At 46.3% G+C, this 24278-nt stretch overlaps 2 protein-coding genes across 2 annotated transcripts in view; both read right to left on the bottom strand.

Moving 5' to 3' along the window:
- Positions 1 to 773: 773 nt before the first annotated feature.
- MYADML2 (myeloid associated differentiation marker like 2) lies at positions 774 to 1988 on the bottom strand. Its single transcript, XM_040331771.1, has one exon. The coding sequence runs from the start codon at positions 1893 to 1895 to the stop codon at positions 987 to 989; it is 909 nt and encodes a 302-aa protein (XP_040187705.1). The 5' UTR covers positions 1896 to 1988; the 3' UTR covers positions 774 to 986.
- Positions 1989 to 11334: 9346 nt separating this feature from the next.
- The window catches only part of NOTUM (notum, palmitoleoyl-protein carboxylesterase), a 51693-nt gene continuing 38749 nt past the window's right edge, over positions 11335 to 24278 (bottom strand). Inside the window, exons 9-12 of the mRNA XM_040330800.1 lie at positions 23551 to 23648; positions 19420 to 19567; positions 19280 to 19327; positions 11335 to 11873 (exon numbers count right to left, since the gene is read on the bottom strand). Coding sequence (XP_040186734.1) covers positions 11573 to 11873; positions 19280 to 19327; positions 19420 to 19567; positions 23551 to 23648 — 595 coding nt within the window. The 3' untranslated portion in view covers positions 11335 to 11572. The remainder of the gene's footprint in view (positions 11874 to 19279; positions 19328 to 19419; positions 19568 to 23550; positions 23649 to 24278) is intronic.

Here is a 24278-nt window from a genome sequence, read left to right as displayed (position 1 = left end):
GAGTCAGGACGCTCTCTACGTTGCAGATAGAGAAAGGAGCTGTGTGTTAGTGGGCGTCCTGACTCTCCTGTAGTCTAAGGGAGGGGGCGAGCACGACTCTCCACACCAGGGAGAAAGCCTCGCATTACTGTGTGGAGTTACAGACAGAAGAACAGGAAGTGAGGATTTCTCAGAAGAAATAAGGACATTTAAAAGCAAAATGGAAGGATGAGGTAAGTGAAGGAGGACTGCACTAAGGCTCCATTCACACCTAGGCGAATTTACGTCCGACGCTCGATACGCTGGAGGGGAGAAATACCATTGCCCTCTATGGAAATGGTTCACATCTCCACGCCGAACGCCGAAGCGCCGAACGCCTGAAGCTCAAAACAAGTCCCGGACCCTTTTTTTTCAGGCGGCTTCGGCGTTGGGCATAGGAGATGTGGACCTGGGGGTTAAAATCGCGCCTTTTTGTCGCCGCAAATCGCGGTACAAAATGCCGCAATTTGTCGCCGCAATTCGCGGGACAAAACGCTGCGATTAGGTGTGAATGCAGCCTAAGGTAAAGGAAGCAATTAAGGAAAACAAATTGTACCTTTACAACCCCTTTAATAAAACAAGATTGAAACAAATCGCATGACAAGTCGCACCGGTATGAACGGGGGGGGCTAAAAGAATACTCTGGGTTATAAATTCCATTTTATAATTACAGTTCAATGGAAGCCTAGCTTCAGAAACGGGCAGCTAAAAATAGCCCTTCTGTGCCCAATTTATACTCTGAATCAGGAGGTAGCTAATTATAGAAAAAAATACTTTTTATTTATACAATTACATTCTCAAGTCAATTCTTAAAAACAGAATAAATGCAGAAAAAGGTAATAAACTCACATCACAAAGTCTAATAAATACGAATGATTGCACAATTATTATTATTATTATTTTTTGTTCTTTTTTACATCGGTACCTCCCGTGGTCCCCAAGTCCTCTGTACATGTAATAAATAGAAGTTAGCGCTGAGCCACAAATCGCAGTCTCTGTGTGTACACCAAGTCCGCTATGTACAATGCCAGGTTGATATGGGTGAAGATGGTGACCACTAGTTGGCTGTCCCACGGGCAGCGCCCCCAGTAACATCTGGCCGGTCTGGTTGGCGACCCGTACTTTGTATCGAAGCAGAACACGGGCCATATGACGGAAGCACTCAGGTACATCAGTATCGCCACCACCGTATAGATCACCACGACGCGTTCAAAGGGGCAGCGTACCGTCACCGCCCGCCCGGTGATGTTGAGAACGATCACCACCACGGTCATCGCAAAGCAGAAACTGTACACGGCCACGCACCACTGAGTGGCCACATACCTCTTGTATTGGCTTTCCGTAGCCAGAGCTCCGAAGATCACGCACGCCACGAAGGCCTGGACCACCTTCAGAAGCCCCGCCGCCGTGGCCATGTAGCTGCAGTGCATTCCGGGCTTGGCGCGAGTCAAATACACCTCCACGGCGTAGACCAGGAACAAAAGTCCCGCGCAGATGCTGACCGCCAGTCGGTGGTTCCTGGTGCCGCAGTCGGACGACGAACAGTTTAGGGTGACGAAGTAGAGCGGGTAGATGACGCAGGCCGTGAGGGTCATGAGAGAAGCCAACATGGCGAAGGCCGCGGTGAAGTTCCCCCAGGAGAGGTTGCGGAGGCAGGACTGCAGCCTTGTGAAGTCGCAGATGACGATGAGGGTGGTGATCGCAAAACAGAAGCACCATACGAAGACGCAGAAGGCTCCATAGGCTGCGCTGAACCCGGCTCGGTGGAGGACCAGGCTGAAGGTGGTACATCCGAGTAATAGTTGGAGCATGCGGACAAGCCCGACTTTGGACCACACGGCCTGGACATTTAGATAAGCCCCTCCAGAATGCTCCATCGTTGGGTGAAGAACTGAAGGGGACCTTGGTCTCCGGGGCTCCTCTACCGGTCTGCTTCTCTCGCTGGGCTGGTCACCTCTGGAATGACAGCGTGACCGAGATCCTCCGAGCATGTTCCGAGTATTAATAGGAGGCAGTATTTATAGTGTTGGATGAAGTTCAGAACAGGCCCATCGAGGGGATGAGATGGTTCCCCTTACAGACAAGCACATTCCAGAAAGTCCACCTGTCACAGATCTCACATACCTCAAGCTGGATAATGATCTCAGACCGTCACACACACGGGATCACCCACGGTCCTTATACAACATTAACTACACAACAGAGACGGCTCTCAATGATTTGGGGTGAAGACAAATTTAGAGAATTTTAGACGGGAAACGTATTCCTTGAGACACAGTTGTAAGAAATCTGAATATTTTTTTTATTTATGTATCAGATCTGATTTTGGGTAGAGCATACATTTCCTAATCGTTGTTGGAGGTAGGGTGACCACAAAAATATAGGGCCAGATCCACGTAGCACAGCGTAATTTTAGGCAGGCGTAACGTATCGTAGTTACGCTACGCCGCCGCTACTTTGAGAGGCAAGCGCTGTATTCACAAAGCACGTGCGTCTAAAGTTACGGCGGCGTAGCGTAAATGTGTCAGCGTAAGGGCGCGGAATTCAAATGACAAAGATGTGGGCGTGTTATGTATATTAACTGTGACCCCACGTAAATGACGTTTCGATCGAACGGCGCATGCGCCGTCCGTGGGGGTATCCCAGTGCGCATGATCCAAATGACGTCGGCAAATCGTCATGCTTTCGACGTGAATGTTGATTATGGCCAGCCCCATTCACGGACGAGTTACGCAAACGACGTAAAATTTGACGCGGTTCCGACGTCCATACTTAACATTGGCTGCGCCATGTTTTTGGTGGTTTATCTTTACGCCTGAAAACCCCTTACGTAAACGGCGTATCTTTACTGCGACGGCCGGGCGTACGTTCGTGAATAGGCGTATCTAGCTGATTTACATATTCTAGGCGTAAATCAGCGTACACGCCCCTAGCGGCCAGCGTAAATATGCAGTTAAGATACGACGGCGTAGGAGACTTACGCCGGCCATATCTTAGCAACATTTTAGTGTATCTCAGTTTGAGCATACGCTTAAAGTTGCGACGGCGCGGATTCGGACTTACGACAGCGTATCTACCGATATGCCCGTCGTAAGTCTTTGTGGATCCGGGCCATAATTTTTATACCTTTGTTTGTGACCCCCATAGATTTCACTGGTTCATCCTGGGACCTGTAGTTCTCACTGGTTTGGGGGGGGGGGTGTCACATATTTAGCTCTGAGGGGTTCATGGTGGGACCTATAGCCCTTCACTTTTGGGGGGTCACATCCCCCCAAAAGTGAAGGACTACAAGTCCCAGCATGAACTACTAATATCTAAAGATGTGACCCTCCCCCCAAATTTGAAGGACTACAACACCCAGTATGAACCCCTGAGATCTAAGGGTGGGACCCCATAGATTTCACAGGTTTATGCTGAGACTTGTAGTTCTTCACTATTTGGAGGGCGGGGGATCTCACATCTTCAGCTCTTGGGGGGGGGGGGGGTCATGCTGGGACCTGTAGTGCTTAAAGTGGGGGTTCACCCAAAAAAAAAATTTAACATTACATTCAGGCGAGTTATCATAATGACATCACGCTGTTTTTTTTTTAAATCCTTGCCATACATACCGTTTTATATATGTATATGTGTTCACCGCGGCTTCCGGGTATAATCTGCGGAACTGGGCATTCCTAATTGATTGACATCCTTCCGACCGGCACATACAGCGCGTCACGAGTTGCCGAAAGAAGCTGGACTGCGAGTCGGCTCTATACGGCGCCTGTGCACCGACGTTCGGCTTCTTTCGGCAACTAACTTGTGCCGCGCTGTACCGGGGGGGGGGGGGGGTGCTGCTGCCTGAGAAGCAAAAAAAAGAAGAAATAAAAAAAATATATATATAATAAAAGGGGGGTAGCCATCCGGGGACCTCTGAGCCCTTTGATAATATATATACATATACATATATATATATATATATATAAAAAATATATAAGAAAAAAAAAAATATATAAAAAAAATATTTTTTTATAAAAAAAGGGAGGGTCATCTATATATATATTTTATAAAAAATAAATAAAAAAAGGGGGGGGGTTGCCATCCGGGCCCTGGGGACCTCCAGACCTCTAAAAAAAAATTGTCCCTTTAATAAAAATATATTAAAAAAATATATATATATTTTTTAAAAAATAAAATAAAAAAAGGGGGGTTGCCATCTGGGGCCCTGTGGGCCTCCGGGCCCCTGGGGGCTTTTTTTTTTTAAAGGGGGTTGCCATCCGGGCCCCTTACAGGTGTACTGCCTGTACCCCCCTGATGACGGCCCTGACTGTCAATATGTATACACATGCACACACACACATGTGTGTTTGAGCTTTGGTGTGCACAGCACACCCTAATGCAATAGGCTGGGCACACCTATGATGTATTACATAGGATTTCACATTTACTAAGGGCTCATTCCTACCATGAATTTTTGCACTTATCTTAATTTTCAGAAGGCTTCCCTTAACCACTTCCTTACTGGGCACTTAAACCCCGCCTCCTGCCCAGACCAATTTTCAGCTTTCAGCGCTGATGCACTTTGAATGACAATTGCGTGGTCATACAACACTGTACCCATATGACATTTTAATCATTTTTCCCCCCACAAATAGAGATTTATTTTGGTTGTATTTGATCACGTCTGCAGTTTTTATTTTTTGTTAAATAAATTTAAAAAAAAAATATATATATTTTTTTTAAATGTTCTTATATTTTGGAAAAAGGGAATTATTCCTTCATTGTACGCTGATGAGGCTGAACTGATAGCCTGCACTGATGGGCACCAATAGCCTGCACTGATAAGGCGGCAAGAGTGGGCACTGATAGGTGGCACTAAAGGGCATTGATAGGTGGCACTGGTGGACACTGGTGAGAAATGGCACTGATAGCCGGCAGTGATGGGCACTGATCAGCACTGGTAGGTAACACTGATAGGCAGCACTGCTAGATGGCACTGACCAGGTGGGCATTGATAGGTGGCACACAGGGGCATTGATAGGTGGCACACAGGGGCATTGATAGGTGGCACACAGGGGCATTGATAGGTGGCACACGTGGGCATCGATAGGTGGCATGCAGGGGCATTGATAGGTGGCACTGGCAGGCAGTAATTGTGGAAGTCAGAGGGAAAAAAAAACGAAATTAAAAATACTAAAAATATATTTTTATTGCCATCTTTACTCTTATGTTTTTTACCTCCTTTCATGCGAGCTGGTGACCTCATAGAGAAAGGCAGCCGTTTTCGTTTTTTTCTCTAAATTCCGGTTCCGCTTTTGGTTTTTATAGTCACCAGCTTGTTGCTTAACATGCCGGGTGACACTCAGGCTCCACCCCCCCCCCGCTGACGAAGTCCAACCAGGACGTAACGCTGCATACAGGAAGAGAAGCTTATGCACAGACGTCACCTGCTGCCATCTCTCCGCTGGATTGATATATTCAGCTTCCACGCTTGTTCGATATTTTTGTTTTATCCCTGTGCTACCATCAGCATATACCTTTTTTATATGTCCCCCTCCTTTTATTCAAATAAACATAGAGGCCATTTAGATCGTTTCCTTTATTGATTTTTTTCTGGTCATGCATTCCAATGCGATTTCACCCACTTTTAGTGGAGATCACGGACACTGCAGGCCAGCCCTGGTTTTGCTGCTCACCTGTTTGGAGACATTCCTGCTGCATGGATCATTTGCTATTATCCCTTGTTGGATACATGCTCACGTGACCTTCTCCCACAGAGAGGTCCATCTTTTCTGGTAAGCACATTGGCCCAGGTCTCAAAGGAGATACGCCGTTGTATCTCTGAGTCTGAGCCGTCGTATCTATGCGCCCGATTCTTAGAATCAGTTACGCATAGATTTGTATTAGATCCGACCGGCGTAAGTCTCTTACGCCGTCGGATCTTAACTGCATATTTACGCTGGCCGCTAGGGGCGTGTACACGGATTTACGCCTAGAAATATGTAAATCAGCTAGATACGCGAATTCACGAACGTACGCCCAGCCGACGCAGTACAGATACGCCGTTTACGTTAGGCTTTTCCTGGCGTAAAGTTACCCCTGCTATATGAGGCGTAGATGCAGCGTACCAATGTTAAGTATGGACGTTGTTCCCGCGTCGAGTTTTTAAAATTTTACGTCGTTTGCGTAAATCGTTGGCGAATAGGGCTGGACGTCATTTACGTTCACGTCGAAAGCATTGGCTTCTTGCGGGTTAATTTGGAGCATGCGCACTGTGATACTTTCACGGACGGCGCATGCGCCGTTCGTTAAAAGCGTCATTTACGTGGGGGTCACATAAAATTAACATATCACACTCCCACATCTACCACATTTGAATTAGGCGGGCTTACGCCGGCCTATTTACGCTATGCCGCCGCAACGTTCATTTGAGAATACGGCACTTGCCTGTAAAAGTTGCGGAGGCGTAACGTAAATAGGATACGTTACGCCCGCACAAAGATACGCCATTCTACGTGAATCCGGGCCATTGTGTGTGGTGGAGGATTCTGTTTGTCACGCTCACCAGCAGAGGATTCAAACTCACCTTTTTCACGAGGGACTTTATCCTTACCTTGGTCTTACTATTGGGACTTTTTATATATAGATGTTGTGATTTGCATATCACTTTTTCATTTATTACTTTATTTGCGCTGCACATACCCATTGTTTTGGTACAGTCACTGTAATGTCATCACTGGTCCCCAAAAAATGTCAAAAGTGTCAGTTAGGTGTCCGATCTGGAAGTAAGGGACCAAGCCCAGCCCCTGAAAGACAACCGCACATCATAATCCCCCCCTCCACCAGATTTGGACTTTAACCACTTGCCGCCCGCCAATGACAGATTGACGTCGGCAAAGTGGTTGTATAATCCTGACTGGACGTCATATAACGTCCTCAGGATTCTGAGCCGCTGCGCGCCCCCGGGGGCGCGCATTGCGGCGATCGTTGTTGCAGGGTGTCAGTCTGACACCCCGCAACACCGATCTAGGTAAAGTGTCTCTCACGGAGACACTTTACCACGTGATCAGCCATTTCCAATCATGGCTGATCACGATGTAAACAGCAAAAGCCGGTAATCGGCTTTTCCTCACTCGCGTCTGTCAGACGCGAGTAGAGGAGAGCCGATCGGCTGCTCCTCTGACAGGGGGGGGGGGTTTGTGCTGATCGATTATCAGCACAGCCCCCCCTGAGGATGCCCACTGGACCACCAGGGATTCCACTAGATAACCAGGGATTTAAATCAAAGGTATGCCACCCTAGACCACCAGGGATGACACATAATGGATGCCAATCAGTGCCACAATAGATGCCAATCAGTGCCCACAATGGGCATCACTGATTGGCAGGCATTGTTTGGCACCGATTGGCATCCATTAGTACAACACATTAGTTAGTGCCCATCTATGCCGCCTATCAGTGCCCATACGTGTCGCCTATCCCTGCCCATCCGTGCCACCTATCCCTGCCCATCCGTGCCACCTATCCCTGCCCATCCGTGCCACCTATCTGTGCCACCTATCCGTGCCGCCCATCAGTGCCGCATATTGGTGCCCATCATCAATGCCACCACATCAGTGCCACCTCATCGGTGCCCATCAGTGCCACCCTATCAGTGCCAGTCAGTGCAGTACCATCAGTGAAGGAGAAAACGTACTTATTTACAATGTTTTATAAACGGAAACATTTTTTTTTTTTTCTAAATTTTCGGTCATTTTTTTTTTGCAGAAAATAAAAACCCCAGAGGTGATCAAATACCACCAAAAGAAAGCTCTATTTGTGGGTACAAAATGATAAAAATGTAGTTTGGGTACAGCGTAGCACGACTGCGCAATTGTAATTTAAAGTGCAACAGCGCTGAAAGCTGAAAATTGGTCTGGGCGGGAAAGTGTATAAGTGCCCTGTATGGAAGTGGTTAATACCTAAATTTGTAATAAAAAAATAAATAAAAGGAAGAAGAATAAGAAAGTAGACACAGACACACAGTATAGAAAGTTCTCCTTTTTTTATTTAATGAGGGAATAGTTTCCATGATACAGGACATGCAGGTTCTATTTACAACTGTACACGGGGCAGCTCTCCTGCCCTCATTCATAAATAGGATTTACAAACTCCAATAAATAACACGGCTCCCCCACAAACGAGGTTTGTTTGCTTAGTTTTTTTATAAAAAATATATCTTACAAAAAAAAAGTACCTAAAAAAGTATCCTCTATAGTTCTTGCAGACTAAAAAAAGTCACTATTCAGACGGGAAATTCCTGCTCATCACACGCCACGCCTTTATTTACGAAGGCAGAGGGCATTAGGGCTCATGTACAAAAGCAACTGCATGTGCGCAGCGCACGTGTGCCGCCAGCCAATCTGAGGATTCCTTTCATTTCCTAAGAAGCGCCAGAGAAAGACAAAGGAAATCCAGTTGGTTGCTATAGGACTCGTTTACACCAGCGCCCGTGATCCGATTGGCTGCTGGTGTGCAATGGAAGGAGTAGTGCCACTGCGCCGATTACAATGTATTGCACAGCTGACTTTTTTGTTTTGTTTGTTAAAACTTTATTAAAATGTCTCACGTGACATTTTTAATAAGGCTAGGTTCACACATTACCATGCAGTACGTAGGGCAGCCCATTCATTTGAATAGGCAGCCTACCACATACAAATTGGACCAACGAACTGCATTACTTTGGGCCGCACCAAAACACATGGTACTTTGTTACCATGCCTTTTGGCGTGCGATTTTGCACGCATCTTAGCAAGGTGGGTCGGACCGCCATTAAACATTAATGGCACCACCATGCACGTTTTTTTTGTATACTGCAGGAACTTACATTTTGAATGTAATGCTGCATCACACAAAACATGAACCTAGCCTACATTGTATTGGCTACTGAACAGATCGCATGACACCACACCGCGCTGTAAAATAAGTACTATATGCCATATTCTTTCAGTACACACCGCAGCACCCCAGTGTGAATTGGCCTAATGGCGAACAAGGTTTTTTTACCTTTTTCTTGCTTTGGAACGGTGCTTCCCAAGACACCTGGTGGGAACGGTTCCTGTGCGTTGTGGCTCGTAAATAAAAAGCCAGTGTGGTCCTATGCAACAAATTGGGTATCACTTTTCATTGATATGGCCATATCAAACTATGGAAGACTTCTGCCCCGTACACACGGTCGGAATTTCCGACAAGAAAAGTCTGATGTGAGCTTTTGGTCGGAAATTCCAACCGTGTGTAGGCTCCATCGGACTTTTCCTGACGGAATTTCCACCAACAAAAGTTCCAATCGTCTGTAGTAATTCCGACATGCAAAATTCCGACGCATGATCGGAAACAATTTGACGCATGCTCTGAAGCATTAAACTTCATTTTCTCGGCTCGTCGTAGTGTTGTACGTCACCGCGTTCTTGTCGGTCGAAAGTACAGATAACTTTTGCGTGACCGTGTGTATGCAAGCCAAGCTTGAGCGGAATTTACGTCGGAACCATCCAAAAGGTTTTTCCGACAGAAAATCCAATCGTGTGTATGCGGCATAAGGCTGCATTCACCCCTCAGAGTTTTGAATCTTTTAATTCTACGCGCAATTTCAAAGTGGTGAGGTGTGAATGACAAATCGCAGAACGCTATTTCAGATGCCATTCATTTGAATGGCACCCAAAATCACGGTTTGGTTCTGCCACGATTGTCGTGCGGTAGATCACGCTGCAATCACGGCAACCCACATCGCCTGAAGCACATCACCCAAAAGTTGCTCCTGAACTTTGTTTGGGCGACATGCTTCACGCGATTGCCGCACGATTTATCGTACGGCAATCGCATCAGAACCACCCGCAATTTCAGGTGTCATTCAAATGAATGCCATCTCAAGTGTGTGTTCTGCGATTTGTCATTCACACCTTGCCGCTTTAAAATCGTGGGCAGAAGAGCGGCAAATCTGCCCGCGATTCAAAACGCAGAGGTGTGAATGCAGCCTGAAATCCGATTGGTTGGTGTAGGCTGCAAATTATTTTATTTTTTCTGACCTTTTTCCCCACTGGCAATGACATACATGGGAATATATGCATTTATAGGACATTTATAAATGCATACAAAGGTTTGTAATGTAACTCGCTTTTGGATTTGTTCAGTTTAGCAAAAAAAATGTAAACAATTGTACATGCAAGGGCAGATTAGCTACTCTGTACACGCCTATAAACACATGCACTTTTAAACACAAGTGAAGTGATCTTGACGTACATTTTTTCATACATACCAGATCAATTTCTCTGCATTTAAATTATGGAAATGCAGGAGGCTAGTGTGAATGTAACACGACTGGTGCCCTTTTTAAAAAAACAGCAGCAGCCACCCCTGGCAGCATCCAAATTGTAATAATGCTTTATATCTTGGAATCATTTTGACTGCGAGGTACAGCTTCTCCTTCCTTCTCTACAAATTTCACTATTACATCAACATGAGGATGGGGAACGGCCATGGGGAACAACAGCAGTCCAACTGGCACATAGTAGGACCATCATTATCTCCCATGGCCGTTCCGCATCCATAGAGAAAGTGTGCAATAGGAAAGGATAAGAACAGTGAAAATATGTTTTTGGGATGACCCAGGTATATAAAATTGTACAACTGTAATTGGTGAGGATTATGGGGCAGGGAAGGGAGTTGCTGAGTTTTCTTTTAAAAAGTGAGCCTATCCTTTAAAATCCAAATCCAGACAAAATGTTGGGGCATGGGGGGGTGGTGTTGGGGGCTGGTTATCAGGGCCTATATTGCGGTCTGTGTCCCTGTTTGGGAAATTTCCCCTCACTTGTCAGGACAGAAAGTGATTAAGATGTCTCCAGTAGGGTAAAAATTTTTTTTTAGTAGTGCAAGTTAAGAACATCTCACAATGTTTTTATCTGCCGCCTTTTGAAATGAACTTAAAATTTCATACCAGCACCTAATATTGGCTGGAGTTACGAGTTAAAAAATATCCAAATATTCTATGCCAACTGGGCCTCATGGCCTATGGAGGTCATACATATAGTTGAGAAGAGAAGAAATAGTCCTCAAATAAAAGGCCAAGGCACAGCTTTTGAATTCATGGTCCTCCACAGAAAAACCTTGTCCATTTGGCTCCTCTGACAATGCAACTGGCCGCCATTTTGTTAGGCCAGTCTTTTTTGATATGGCCCCATGCTTATTTTATTTTTTACAAGAACGCAACCCTTTTCTCCAATACTTAACTTCCACGTAATCTTAATTTTTCCTATCATAATCAGTTTTTTCTACCAAGATCAAATATTTTCAGCCCTGTAACCCCCCCCCCCCCAACTTTCCTTAAAAGGACAGATAAACCCCAAATACACATGTATGCTGTGTAAAAGACCCGCCAGTTTGTGAGAGTTCACCTATGCGTACATTTGAGATATTGGTCATTGCGTTTTGTTATGTCGGTTTACCAGCCCTTTAAGTTGCTCCTTCACTGTTTGAGTTAAAAGAGCCCCTCCCATAAATATAAGCCCCACTCCCCTCCTGAATAATGGCCTTTTTGCCCCCGTCACTAGCTGCTCAGCACTCCCAGCAGCTTGCTTGGCTCCATGCCTTGCTGACTGGCCATTTTCTGAACATCAAAACCAAGGTGCATGAGGAACTGGACCACACTCATCTCTTGACCCGTGTAGTGGTCCCGGATGGAGGGGCAGGTGGGGTTACATTGTGGCCAGGGGCAGCTGTCCATTAAGTGGTAGGGGCAACCCTTTAAAGGAGTCTTGCTGTTCTTGTTGTTTTCTTGAAGGCTACGGTCCCAACAGTGCAGAGCGCGGGGGAGAGAGGTACCGCGAACCTGAACTTCTGTCCAGTGACTGAAAAAAAAAAAAGAGATGGTGTCAACGTTACATTTGGTCTTAAAACCACCAAAACCAAGAATACATTAAAGTACCGTATTTATCGGCGTATACCGCACACTTTTTTGCCCTGAAAATCAGGGCAAAATCGTGGGTGCGCGGTATACGCCGATACCCGCGCCGAGTTTTGAATACTGCGCCGACATATACCGAGCGCAGTACACTCGGGTATAGTTGGGCAGTCTCGGCTCCTTTCGCGCTCACGTCCTGGACGTACAGGACGTCAGCGCGGGTAGCCGAGCATTGCCGACACTACACGAGTGTACTGCGCTCTGTATATGTCGGCGCAGTATTCAAACTCGGCGCGGGAAACAAGCGGGGAGGACGCGAGGATGCCGCAGAAGGACGCCGGACCCGACGAAGAGGACACCCGAAGCCGCAGAAGGACGCCGGACCCGACAAGGCCGCCGATGGACGCCGCGCAAGACACCAAAACTGTAAGTACAAAAAAAACTTTTTTTCCACAGGATTCGGGGCAACTTTAGGGGTGCGCGGTATACGCGGGAGCGCGTTATACCGCAATAAATACGGTATCTAAAGCAACAACTTTTTTTGTTTTGGATAGAGAAGGAAATCGTTAAAACTTTGGTCAGTTTCCCAGGAGATAGGTTCCTTTAGGCCTATGCATTTTTTTTAGTGCGTTTTCAGTTTTGCAGTCCATTTAACATGGTTTCCTATTGATGTAGTTCACATCTGTGCATTTTAGGGAAAGAGCCAGAGACTTTTCTGGTTCCATAGACTTCAATAGATGAAAAGCATGTACAGTGGAACCTCGGATTGCGAGTAAGCGTTTTGCAATACGAGCGCTGTATTTAAAAAAAAAACCTGGACTCGGTTTGAGAGTGTTGTCTCGCAAAATGAGCAGGATTGAAGTCAAATAGGTGTGCAATACTGTGTTTGGCCTGAGGTGGGAGGGGGGCGCCGGAGCCGAGCCAAATGGCACAGTTCAGAAAAATCTCAGAAATACTCCGTTCCTGAGCCTTTACGAGGTCCTTCCCAGTCCCTTGGGCAAAAAAGTACCCCGACAAAAGGATGGAGTCTGAGGGGAACAACCAGGTCTCCCGACAGGGTTCTGTCTTCACACGGGATCAAATAATTATTTTCCCCACTGTATATTTCTACAGTACTAGTTTAGCACAATACGTCCTTATACCTCAAGTATGAAAAAGGACAGTCAGCACCTTACGTCATTTAGTTTGCATTAGGTCAGGGGTGCCCAACCAGTGGCCCGGGGGCCACATGTGGCCCACGAAGCCCTCCGTTTTGGCCCGCGACCTCCTGCTCTGGGATGGAATAGAATACTTTTATTAACCACTTAAGCCCCGGACCAATATGCTGCCTAAAAACCCAAGGTGTTTTTACAGTTCGGGACTGCGTCGCTTTAACAGACAATTGCGCTGTCGTGCGACGTGGCTCCCAAACAAAATTGACGTCCTTTTTTCCCCACAAATAGAGCTTTCTTTTGGTGGTATTTGATCACCTCTGCGGTTTTTATTTTTTGCGCTATAAACAAAAATAGAGCGACAATTTTGAAAAAAATGCAATATTTTTTACTTTTTGCTATAATAAATATCCCCCAAAAATATATATAAAAAAAAAATTTCCCTCAGTTTAGGCCGATACGTATTCTTCTACCTTTTTTTGGTAAAAAAAAAAAAAAAAAAAAATCGCAATAAGCGTTTATCGATTGGTTTGCGCAAAATTTATAGCGTTTACAAAATAGGGGATAGTTTTATTGCATTTTTATTATTTTTTTTTTTACTACTAATGGCGGCGATCAGCGATTTTTTTCATGACTGCGACATTATGGCAGACACTTCGGACAATTTTGACACATTTTTGGGACCATTGTCATTTTCACAGCAAAAAATGCATTTAAATTGCATTCTTTATTGTGAAAATGACAGTTGCAGTTTGGGAGTTAACCACAGGGGGCGCTGTAGGATTTAGTGTACACTTAGTGTGTGTTTACAACTGTAGGGGGGTGTGGCTGTAGGAATGACGTCATCGATCGAGTCTCCCCTATAAAGGGGATCACTCGATCGATGCAGCGCCATAGTGAGGCACGGGGAAGCCGTGTTTACATACGGCTCTCCCCGTTCTTCAGCTCCGGGGAGCGATCGCGACGGAGCGGCTATAAACAAATAGCCGCGGCGTCGTCCCGGATCGCTCCCCGAGGGAACCCGACTGCCGCGTGTAGTGGGGGGGGTCCCGATCGGACCCCCGACCCACGTCTAGGCAGGCACGTACAGGTACGTTGATGTGCCCGTCCGTGCCATTCTGCCAACGTATATGTACATGCGGCGGTCGGGAAGTGGTTAAAGGACAGTTTATTACTAAAATCACAATGTATATTTGGGCATATCTGTTCTGCAGTGGTTACTGGGCTGCTTTCAAACTGATCCACAGGTGCAGAACAGTGTACCTGCGGGTTACCTGCACTGAGCCATAGGCCCCTTTGACACGGTCAGTCCAACCCAATTGGACCTTCCATTCACCTCTAATGCCCCGTACACACGGTCGGAATTTCCAATGGTCTAAAATCCGATGGAATTTTTCATCGGAATTCCGTTCAAGCTGTCTTGCATACACACTGTCAGACCAAATTCCTACCATCCAAAACGCGGTGACATAAAACACTACGACGAGCCGAGAAAAATTAAGTTCAATGCTTCCGAGCATGCGTCGACTTGATTCTGAACATGCGTGGGTTTTTTCTCCGTCGGAGTTGCACACAGAATTTGCCATCGTTTTTTTCCCCCCCCCATTGGAAAAAAACAAAACAAGTTCTATTTCTAAAATGCCGTCGGGAAAAAAGTCTGATTGGGCTCACACACGATCGGAATTTCCGATGAAAAAAGTCCGACTTTCATCCGAAATTCCGATCGCGTGTACGCAGCATTAGGAGTAGCAGATGTAAATGGACTTCCAATCCGATCCGCAAAAAAAGAGTGGGCTCTAGAGAGTAGAGTTGGCTGCCATCCACCCGCTCCACTCATTGTGGCCCGCGACCGGTTACTAAGTCGCTTAGGTGGCCCTCGCTCTTCAAAAGGTTGGGCACCCCCTGCATTAGGTGGACCAACATTGCTATCATTTGAACAAGGCAGGTCTTGATGCATATCATTATTTCCAACGACCAGCAGAGGGCGCTGTCCTCCAACAATAACTGGTACAGGCGCTATCATGTGTTGGAATAGCAAGGTCTACCCTAGGGATCACTTGGCAGTGTGTAGTACTACACAGCAGCACCATCTGCTGGTTTATGAATTACTAATAGAATATGCTGATTATAGTAAATTACAAGTGTCACAATGCCATTTTACAGTTTCTTCCAGGTATGGCACACACATATCTTCCACTGTCAAAGTTTGTACGCCCTATCGGACAACGGTTGTCGGATTTTCCCGACAACAAATGTTGGATAGCATGCTTTAAAATTGTCTGCCAACAAATGTGTGTTGTCGGATTTTCCGATCGTGTGTACACAAGTTCATCGGACACAACTTGCTTTAAATTTAACCGATGGATTCCTAACCGATAGGTCAAAACCGAGCGTTGGTAGGCATGACCATCGGTTAAAAATCCACGCATGCTCAGAATCAAGTCGACGCATGCTTGGAAGCATTGAACTTTATTTTTTTCAGCACGTCGTTGTGTTTTACGTCACTGCGTTCTGACACGATCGGTTATTTAACCGATGGTGTGTGGGCGCGACGGACCATCAGTCAGCTTCAGTCGGTCAACCGATGACAACGGTCCTTCAGACCGTTCTCATCGGATAGACTGATCGTGTGTACGAGGCTTAAGGCCCCTTTCACAAGGGTCCGCCTGTCAGCATCGCTATGGAGCGTCGGATGTCAGCGGAAACAGGTCCACTGACATCCGACCCGCTAAAAAAAAAAAAAAAAAAAAGGGGAGGATGTATGGCGGATCGGGTGAGATCGCTTCATAAGAAACAGCCGGCGCCCGACAAGCCCCTCCCCGCTCAGTGAGCAGAGAGGAGCTTGTCATCTGCCAGCTCAGTAAAGATCAACGTAGCGACGGAGTCCGCCTCGTGTGAAAGGGGCCTAAAAGTACAAACACGCATTCTCAGAAACAATGCTCACCATAACACATTAGCAGAAGTTGCCCAAAGGGTGGCGCTAAAGAGCTGAAAAACCACATAGTTTTGCGTTTGTTGGCCGACAATTCTTTGCCGTTTGTATGCAATACCGATCGTGTGTACGAAGCTTTAGAGAAAAAGAGACAGACGCAAGAAATTTCTTGTGGTAATCTCTGATCTTCTCCCAGGCCATGTACAATACTGCACTTGTTTAATGGGAGGAGTTCAGCTTTTACAACCATTAAATTAAGTATTCAGTGACGCAGCTGGGAATTATCCGGCCAGTATACTGGAGGTCACATGTCTTCAGTTGTCACTCTTGGCTTTGTTTTGGGGAATTCTTGGCCCATCATTTCCCAAATTAGAACCTAGATGTCATTGTCAACCCCGTGTATGCACAGCATGGGGGGGTCGTATGGATAAGGACGACAGTCATATCCTATAACAAAGCAATAGAGAGTCATGGGGGGGGGTCATATGGATAAGGACGACAGTCATAGCCTATAACAAAGCAAGAGAGTCATGGGGGGGGGGGTCATATGGATAAGGACGACAGTCATAGCCTATAACAAAGCAAGAGAGTCATGGGGGGGGTCATATGGATAAGGACGACAGTCATATCCTATAACAAAGCAAGAGTCTCATGGGGGGGGTACCCAACACACAATAGAGAGTCATGGGGGGTCGTATGGATAAGGACGACAGTCATATCCTATAACAAAGCAAGAGAAAGTCATGGGGGGTCGTATGGATAAGGACGACAGTCATATCCTATAACAAAGCAATAGAGAGTCATGGGGGGGTCGTATGGATAAGGACGACAGTCATAGCCTATAACAAAGCAAGAGAGTCATGGGGGGGCACCCAACATACAATGGGTCAGGTGTGCAATTGAACTGTGGGAAGGGCAGTAAGACAAAGGTCCAGGCATGGTGTGGAATGCTCCTGTTTGGTTTCCCGGAAAAGCGTCATCTCATTTCCCGGTTGGAAGTCCTGCTCCCCCCCCCCCCCCTCCTCGCAGTTTCACGGCCTCTGTCGCATTCCCTATACGTCATCAAAGAACTGCGGGAATGGATGTGTTCCTGCACTTCTTACCCATTAGATTTAAAAAGTGGATGTATGGCCAATAATTTTTTTTTTTGCACAGTAAAAATAAAAGTTGCCTCCAATGAAATGAAGAAAACTGGGGTTGGGACTTTAAATGAGGCGTATGAAAAACATGCGTTTTTTTTCCAGTGCTCTTCACCACAATACCAAGCATAGGTGGAGGCGGGGACACACCCCTAGTCACCTGTCCTCCATCTACCCATCAGTCTTTATATGCCTCCATTGAGGAGACTTCAAAAGTTTAGTTAGGACTGCAGATCGCAGAGAGCCTTGTCGCTGGCTCTGCAGCTTACTCATGTACTTGCAAATGCGTGCAACCAATCCTCTGCTTTTAACATATACAGTTAGACAGTTGAATTTGGCTTGCTGTTTGGGTGGTAAGTAAGAGCCTGGTTATAAACGTTTACTATTTTACTTATACTACTGTTTGTTTAAAAACACATCTCATTTAAAGTCCCAAAAACCTCCAATGAAATGTGTCCCATCTCTGGCTGCTGCAGCATTTGTTCTGACTCTTATTCAGCTCGCACTCCCTTATCGGGGGCCAAATATCCGCGCTGAGACTTGTAGTACAGATATCGCAGAAGGTCACTTGTACGGCAGCGCCACCCTTTATAAAAAAAGTCTCATTCTTTTCACTGAATCAAGGTGTTCTGCGATTGGAGGAGGGGAGATTGTGACATTCATGTGCACCTCCTCCAATCAGAGAACACCTTGCATTCAGTGAAAAAGAATGAACGGTGAGAAGAGGGGAGATTGTGATCTTTATCTGCACCTCTTATATTTAGAGAATGACATGAATTTAGTGAAAACTAAAGGAAGGCTTTTTATGAGTGGAAGAGGTCCAAGCAAGCGACCTCGTGATAGGTGTACTACAGCCGGGAACTACAAGTCTCAGGGCTTGTTCACACCATACGTGCATGACAACTGATGGGAATACTGCGCAGATTTCACTTGCCGAGACATCAGCTTTTCTAACTCTTTCCTCTCTGCCAATCAGGAGGCGCGGGTCTAATAACCATCACCTGATTGGCTGCCTAGCAGAAGGCAAGAAGAGATGCCTGACCTGCGCTACCCGTCCGTGCGCTACCCGTCCCACAGCTTGCCGTCTGACCCGCCACCACGATGGGGTAAGTGCTGGTCAGACAGCGAGCGGGCGTGGGGGTGTTACAGTGGCTGCATTTAATGGGCACAGCAGCACAGTGGTGTAGCGAGTAGCACTTTTGCCTAGCAGCAAAATGGTCGCTGGTTCGAATCCCGACCACGATACCATCTGCCTGGAGTTTGCATGTTCTCCCTGTGTCTGCGTGGGTTTCCTCCAGGCACTCCGGTTTCCTCCCACACTCCAAAGACATGCTGGTAGGTAAATTGGATTTTGTCCAAAATTGGCCCAGTATATATATGTATATCTGTGTGTATGACTATGTGTCCCTAGCGTGTCGTGATCCTACGGATGGGGGGACTCTGATGGATACACTAGAGCAGTGGTCTCCAAACTGAAGCTCTTTTCTTGCTTTTATCCGGCCTTTGGGGCACTATTTCATACCAACAATGGAGCATAATTCCCCCACTGATAAAAATGAAGGGGCACAATTCCTCCCAATGACACCAAAATTGGGGCACAATTTCTTCTAATGACACCAACGATGGGGCCCAATGACAACAATGATGAGGCTCAATTCCTCCAAATGACAGCAATAATGTGTCACAGTTTCTCTCAATGACACCAGCAATGGGGCTCAATGACAATAACGGGGTACACTTTCTCCCACTCACACCAATGATGGGGCACAATTACAAACGATGGGGCATTTTTTTTTCCTGCCGACGTCTACTCCCAATGGCCACAGTCCAGTCCCCCTAAAGTCTAAAGAACAGTAAACTGGCCCTTTGTTTATAAAGTTTGGAGACCCCTGATCTAGGAGGGACTCTGATGTTTTACGAGTTTATCCTCTTTTGTTCTGAATCATTCGAATAAAAAAAATAAAAATAAAAAATTGAATAAAAAACTGATTTTTTTTCATCCCGCTAATATTTGTGCAATATACAATGTGGCCATCATACTGAAAAGTTTGGAGACTCCTTCAGATGTATACAATATACTGCCTAGTGGAGTCCTTCTATGAAAAGATATAAAATGAGGTCTGGCACTCACCTCCGTGTAATAATCTCATGAGCCAGACACGCCGGAGCGAAGCTCGCCCTATTGGCAGAGAGAGAGAAAGGTCAAAAATCACAGAGAACATTCGATCTAGAATTACAGCCCTTGCAGGACATAAGCAGCTCAATACATACCCAACATCCTTCAGAGTGTTCCTCAGCTCCCGACCCAAATTTTGGATATAATTCCATTGGTTCTCTTGCACCGGCTGCCCACTCAGATGTACGTTGTCCACCGTCAGCTGAGCCTCATCAAACAACCACTGGACCACGAACACTGGACCTGCCATGGAGAAAAAGGGGAGTGTCATGAGTGTTCTCCATAGATAACAGCTGATGGAAACGCCAGTTGAGCATGCTTATAAAGTACCGTATATACTCGAGTATAAGCCAAGGTTTTTCAGCAGATTTTTTTTGTGCTGAAAATGCCCCCCTCGGCTTATACTAGAGTCATCTTTATGCGCCTGATCTCCCGGACTTTGGGGACCCGGTACCAAACTTAGCACACATGTAGCCCCACTCTTCCTCTAGAAGTGTGCAACGTTTGTTGTCCAGGGGAACCTACGGCCGGGGAGCACTGATTTTTCAAAGCCGGGCACCCCCTCCATAGACTCCCATGTTAAATGGTAATTTCTCTAGTGACTTTGGGGACCAAGTACCAGCCAGTCGTAGGTCCCTTGGACCCGGAACTTGGCACACATGTAGCCCCACTCTTCCTCTACAAGTGTGCAAAGATTGTTGTCTGGGGGACCTACGGCTGGGGAGTACCGATTTTTCAAAACCGGGCACCCCTTCCATAGACTCCCATGTTAAATGTCAGTCTAGGCATGGACACAGTGAGGCATGGGCACAGTGAGCCCTGCAGATGGTCACCCTAGGTCAGGGGTGTCCAAACTTTTTTCAAAGAGGGCCAGATTTGATTAAGTGAACATGCGTGAGGGCCGACTATTTTGCCTGACATTCTTTGAACCATTAAAATAAGGCCTAAGTGTGTTCCTCCGAGCTCTAATTACACGGCCCAACAAGAATTCTCTTGACTTTGTGGCTGTGTGTGGTGAAGAGATGATCTTGGGCGTGTTATTTGGATATACTGTATATATTTCTTTTGTGGCCCCAACGAATCCCAGAGCGCTGCCTAGGACTAAGGATGAGCTTGGGCGTGTTATTTGGATATACCGTATTTATTGGCGTATAACACGCACGGGCTTACCATTGTCATGATTGCAGCCTCACCATTGTCATGATTGCAGCCTCACCATTGCCATGAATGCAGCCTTACCATTGCAACCTCACCATTGCAGCCTCGCATTGTGCCATGAATGCAGCCTCGCATTGTGCCATGAATGCAGCCTCGCATTGTGCCATGAATGCAGCCTCGCATTGTGCCATGAATGCAGCCTCGCATTGTGCCATGAATGCAGCCTCGCATTGTGCCATGAATGCAGCCTCGCATTGTGCCATGAATGCAGCCTCGCATTGTGCCATGAATGCAGCCTCGGAGGGCAGAGGGAGGGGGGCGGGACAAGTGCCGACAGATTACAAACAGGAGAATCTGTTGTTTACCCTGTGGCCTCTTTTATACAAAGTCCCGCCTCCTATGATAGACAGAACAGTCGTCCAATGGCATCCCAGGAGACGGGACTTCCAATAGAGGCGCTGCTGAGTAAACCGGAGATTCTCTTCATGTAATCTGACAGCGCTCGTCCTGCCTCCTCAATGTCCCCTCCAAGGCAGCGCCAATAAATACAGTATATATGTTTTGTGGCCCTGGGGGCCACAAACAATACATATATCCAAATCCCCAGGGGGGCCATATTAAATCAACAGGGCATTTGGCCCCCGGGCCGGACTTTGGACATGCCTGCCCTAGGTTTATACTCGAGTCAATACGTTTTCCCATTTTTTTTGTGGTAAAATTAGGTACCTCTGCTTATACTCGAGTCTATACGGTATATCTAAAGGACAATTTTTTTCAAATTTTTGATAGTGTATGGAAGGGTCAAAACTGCTGTTAGAAAAAAAAAAAAATAAGAAAGAAAGAAAGAAAGAAAGAAAGAAAGAAAGAAAGAGTGCTGGGAAGGATATGGGGGGGGGGGGGGGGTCACTGGTATATTGGAGTAATGCATGGGCACATCATTTGGAGATTTCCTTGCTGCTACTAAGCAAGGCTGAATGTTGGGCAATTTGTCAGATTTCATAGCACAATTGCCCCTCCCATGAGCATCTTTTGCTCGTTAGGAATTGAGAAACCCAATAATATATTTTTTTGTATTCTTTAAATAGACTAATAGGATCTGGACAGGCACCTTGTATCTGTTCTTTTTTTAAAACACTTTTACATGTAGGTAATAAACACGTGAGCACCTTTCTCCTTGTCACATAAAAGAGAGATATATTTAACAGCACCGGAGTTCAAAGACAGACAAAAATAGACATCACACATGACTTTGGTACAGATGTCCAGCAGCTGGACCCCATATAATTGCTACTCCGTCTCAACCTGAATGTGCATCTGTAGCCCAGTCCAAGGCTGCCACCACAGACACCCAATCAATCAGGCCCCTCCCCCGCCAATCAATCACTAAGAAATCAAAGAGACCAAAAAAAAAAAAAAAAAGACTACATGAATAACCGCAAGCCCCAACAACCCGACTTAACCCATCCGCAAAGGCTGGCTTCAATAATTCTTCACCCTTAATAGGCAAACCATGCCACGCGACTTGGTGTGACTTGGGGGCCCCCCATTTCCCGCCGTCAAATGGTGATCTTGCAGCGAATCTGCCGCAGAGACCACCATTATCCCGAAACCGGACCGCCGGCTGAAGAAGAGGATATCTGGGTTATGACAGCGAGCTGCTGCCATAACAGAGATATCCCTCTTCAAACAGCCAATGTATATCGGCGTGTGGCGGTCCGGAACTGGTTAAAGCGGAGTTCCACCAAAAAATGGAACTTCCGCTTAATCCACTCCTTCCCCCTCACATGTCGCATTTGGCATGTAATTTTTTTTTGGGGGGGGGGGGGTGGCTCAGGAGGAGTGGGACTTCCTGTCCCACTTCCTCCTTCCGCCGAGGGGCTGGTAAGGCGAATAGCTTAATCGCCTTATTGCAGCCCCTCCCTGTAGGCGAGCGCCTGTCCAATCGGACGGCGCAGTGCCGCTCGCGCATGCGCAGTGGGTGCCTGGCCGTGAAGCCGAAAGCTGTCATTCCCGGGTGCCCACACTAGGAGTGAAGACGCCGGTGATCTGCCAATATGGTTCCAGCTAACGTGAAAGTTCCTGCGTAGGCGCAATCTGATCTGCCGATATGGTTCCGGCTAACGAGAAAGTTATTTTAAGGACTGCACAGGCACAAACTTGCCGACGGAAATCTCCGAACCTCGGCCAGCATCCAGGGCGACGTGGATTTCGAGGAAAGTGGGCGGTCGGCCTCACGTCCTTGCTTCGCTCGGATGGCTCGCTCCACTCGCTCGGCCTCCTGGCTCTTTTTTTTAACATCCTCCAATTCACGGGGATGTTAAAGAATGAGCCTGGATGCGGGGCGAGGTTCGGAGATTTCCTTCGGCAAGTTTGCGCCTGCGCAGTCCTTGAAGGAACTTTCTCGTTAGGGTAACCTTAAAGACAAGTCACCGGCTGGCGAGGGGGGGAGAGGAGCGGAGCCCCGGCCGGCGCGTCGCTGGAACCGTGGAGCAGGTAAGTGTCTGTTTATTAAAAGCCAGCAGCTACACTTTTTGTAGCTGCTGACTTTTAATAAAAACTTAAAAAAAGGCTGGAACACCCCTTTAAGAGACAGCAGAAAGTAGACATGTGCAGAACGGAAAAGAAAAATACTTTTGATTCGTTATTTACATAAAATTTGTTTAGTTAAATTTGTTTTCGTTATTTTTCAAAATCGAATCAAAACAGTTTTCAAATCAATTTAGAAAAGTTTTCAAAAATAATAAAATAGAATAGAAAATAAAGGAATAGAAAAAAACATTTTCTCTATTCTTTTCCTTTTTCTATTCCATTTTATTCTCTTTGGAAAACTATTTGAAAACGTGTCGAATTTCGTCCAAATTTTTTGTTCGTTATTTCGGATTAGTCTAAAATTCGTGCTATTCCAATTGGGAAATTTGGATACATCCGAATAACGAAAATTCGTCCGAAACTAACCGCACATGCCTAGCGGAAAGGGTTCTCTCTCCAGATTTCAATACTACCCTGAAATATTAGTTAAAGGTGAACTGACCCTTTAAATAGATTTCTCATCATTCAGCAATACGTACTTCTTAGGGTCGGGTAGATCTTATAGCCAAAGAAGCAGTTCCATTCTTCTTCTTTAAACTGCTGCTTGCACCTCTCCGGAACGACTCCATTCCAATACCTACAAGATAAATTTGTTTTTAAAGCAATGCAAAACACATATACGAAGCAAGATCGGCCACCATTAGTAATTGAAAGAAGGGGAGGAGTTTAATTCATTGACACATAATGGTATCTGTAGTCCCTCCCCTTGAAGCTACAACTGTTACATTGCATGACAAAATGTTGGCTAGGCAGGCATTTGGACAGAGTAAGGGAAGAGCTTATAACCCCTGTAAAAAGTTTTGGCCACATGTCTTCCTTCAGAGCAGGGATATGCAATTAGCGGACCTCCAGCTGTTGCAGAACTACAAGTCCCATGATGCATAGCAAGACTCGGACAGCCACAAGCATGACACCCAGAGGCATGATGGGACTTGTTTTGCAACAGCTGGAGGTCCGCTAAATGCATATCACTGCTTTAGAGGCACTTCCCTTAATTTTCTGCCCCACAGACACAACAGGAAATCCCTCCAATGTATGGGGAATGCCCTAAATGTCATTGTTCTTGGAGTCTATGGAGGAGTCTATGGAGGAGTCTATGGAGGAGTCTATGGAGGAGTCTATGGAGGAGTCTATGGAGGAGTCTATGGAGGAGTCTATGGAGGAGTCTATGGAGGAGTCTATGGAGGAGTCTATGGAGGAGTCTATG

The sequence above is a fragment of the Rana temporaria genome, chromosome 12 (assembly GCF_905171775.1).
Source record: "Rana temporaria chromosome 12, aRanTem1.1, whole genome shotgun sequence".
Classification (NCBI taxonomy): Eukaryota; Metazoa; Chordata; class Amphibia; order Anura; family Ranidae; genus Rana; species Rana temporaria.
The sequence above is the reverse complement of the archived record's forward strand: the minus strand, read 5'-3'. Positions and strand labels throughout refer to the sequence as shown.